Source organism: Myotis davidii, unplaced genomic scaffold, assembly GCF_000327345.1.
Source record: "Myotis davidii unplaced genomic scaffold, ASM32734v1 scaffold750, whole genome shotgun sequence".
Classification (NCBI taxonomy): Eukaryota; Metazoa; Chordata; class Mammalia; order Chiroptera; family Vespertilionidae; genus Myotis; species Myotis davidii.
This window is the reverse complement of record NW_006282814.1, coordinates 397,967-400,115: the sequence shown is the minus strand read 5'-3', so window position 1 is coordinate 400,115 and position 2,149 is coordinate 397,967. Positions and strand designations below refer to the sequence as shown.

General features: G+C 50.5%; 1 protein-coding gene across 1 annotated transcript in view; it reads left to right on the top strand.

The window, feature by feature from the left end:
• WNK2 (WNK lysine deficient protein kinase 2) overlaps positions 1–2,149 on the top strand; it is a gene marked incomplete at its 5' end in the record, with an annotated part of 154,305 nt that overhangs the window by 101,742 nt on the left and 50,414 nt on the right. Inside the window, one exon of the mRNA XM_015561175.1 lies at positions 1,775–2,143. Coding sequence (XP_015416661.1) covers positions 1,775–2,143 — 369 coding nt within the window. The remainder of the gene's footprint in view (positions 1–1,774; positions 2,144–2,149) is intronic.

Here is a 2,149-nt window from a genome sequence, read left to right as displayed (position 1 = left end):
AAAGTCGAACTCAGGACCAGTGAGAGAAATGGCGGTTGTCAGAGGCACAGTTTGAAGGAGAAGCATTTGACCAACTCAGTAGATGGAGGAAAACATTTAATCAAATTCTACATTCATGCATGGCTTTATTATCTTTTATAGGACAGTACACCTTTATCTGAGTATCAAAACAAACTCACAACAAAATCCTTTCTCTCTGTGTAGCTGCAGTAATGCCAACGGGGAGCCGTGAGGCGGGAGGATGAGAAGCGGTGTGGTTTGCCGTTTTGCAGTGAGAGTGCCCCCGTGTGGTGTGTGTGTGATGGTTTGGATGAGAACTGGGAGGATGATGACGGCAGGACACAGCAGCGGCTCAACGGACTTTCCTGGCTGCCACTGAGGCAAACTATTCTTACCCACAATGCAGCAGTTTTTACTAAATAAATGCTCCTCCATCTATTGCATGCCTTTGGTTTATTCCAGAGTCCTGGAATAATTGTTGTTTTCAATACGTATCTTGTCCAGTTTTATAGTTGTTTTTGGGGGAGAGGATTTGCCAGCCTTTTTACCCATGGTTGCTGGAACTCAATCATTTAATTTTTACTTGAATTGATTTTTTTCTGAGCTCATGTTTTCATGTTTATGGAGTCTGTATTATCTGCCCAGGGTTGCCATGACAAGGTGTTCCAAGCCAGGTGACTTAAAACAACAGAAATGCCTGTTCTCACAGTTCCGAAGGGGGAGACTGAAATGCGGCGCCGGCAGTGCCGGGCTCCCCGAAGGCCGCGGGCGTCTGCGCGGTGCCGCCGGTCTGTGGATGCATCCCTCCATCTGCCTCTGTGGTCCCGAGACTCTCCCTCGTGTCTGCACTTCGTCTTCCCTGCGTGTGTCCTTTAGTGGCTTTAAATAACAGGGACCTAAGTACTTTTATTTTAAAAACAATAGGAAACTCTCCCTTGCTGCTGTGTGGAGTGCTTTCTCTCTGAAAGACCGATATAAGGATACACATCATCCCCACTTCCCCTCAGTCCCCTCCTGGAGGTGCGGAGGGGAGGGTCAAGGAGGTGGAGGGAGAGGAGAAAGGGAGAAAGAAGTAGCAAAAAGAAGGAAACGCCACCGGACCGAAGAAGCCGAGACCTGCCTCACACAGTGCAACCTGAATTCTGTGGCCGGGACAGCTCACCCTGGCGCCCCGGGGCCTCCGCTCTGCAGCGAGTTTAAGAGCGCGCTCTGTCTGCTTCCTGTAAATGTTTAAGGACGTGTTGTGGTGGTCAGACAAAAGCTTTATTTTTTGTTTGAAGAAAATGCCATTCATTTCAAAACAAGGTTTTTTAAAGCAAAGTTTTACTTGGAGTTGGTACCAACTTAAGGCATCCACTCTTCTATTTTCTGTCCAATATTGCCTACTCTTTAAGGGAAATAAATACATACTTCCTGCCGTGTAGCAAGATGCTCAGAGCTGAATGGCAGTTCTGATTTCTTGATGTAACTCAGTGTTGGTTTACATAAAAGGGGTTCCATTTTAACATTACCACTTTTTATTAAAAATTTGGACAGAATAAGATACTTATCTTATCCTAAGAAGCCCTTCCTATAGCATTTATTGTATTGGGGCAAATTATAATTCAAGGAATATGTGTGTTCAAAGTTGCCCTGTTTTGAAGCTGATGCATCAGAGAAAAGGAGAGGAGACCAGTGTGTGGGTGCTGCCGGCGTGTGCAGGGCACATTTTTGGCAGCAGGTGCCAGGTGACCAGGACCAGCGGGCACAGAGGTGCCTCTTCTGTTTCTTCCAGACCCAGCTCCCTGCAAAGACCAGTTGTCCTTGAAGGAAAAGCCCAGCGCCCCGGCCGGTGTGCAGCCTCCGAAGCCACCAGGCTCCAGGGACACCACCGGGGGCACACCAGCCCCTGCAGTGCCATCCTCCCCTCCTGTGACTGCTGTGCCCCAGGACATGGCTGCACCAACCGCCAGCCCCAGGCCAGAGCCAGCGAGGGGGACTGCCATGCAGGCAGGGGCTCCAGTGACCTCTCAGGGGATGGCCAACGAGTGTGATGCCCCCCAGCCACCGGCAGAGACTCGTGATGCCCAGCTGGCTGCTAGGCCCCTGGATGTGGCCCCAGGGCCCTGCGCCTCCCCTCCAGAGGCCCCGCTTCACCCCGCAGGCCTCG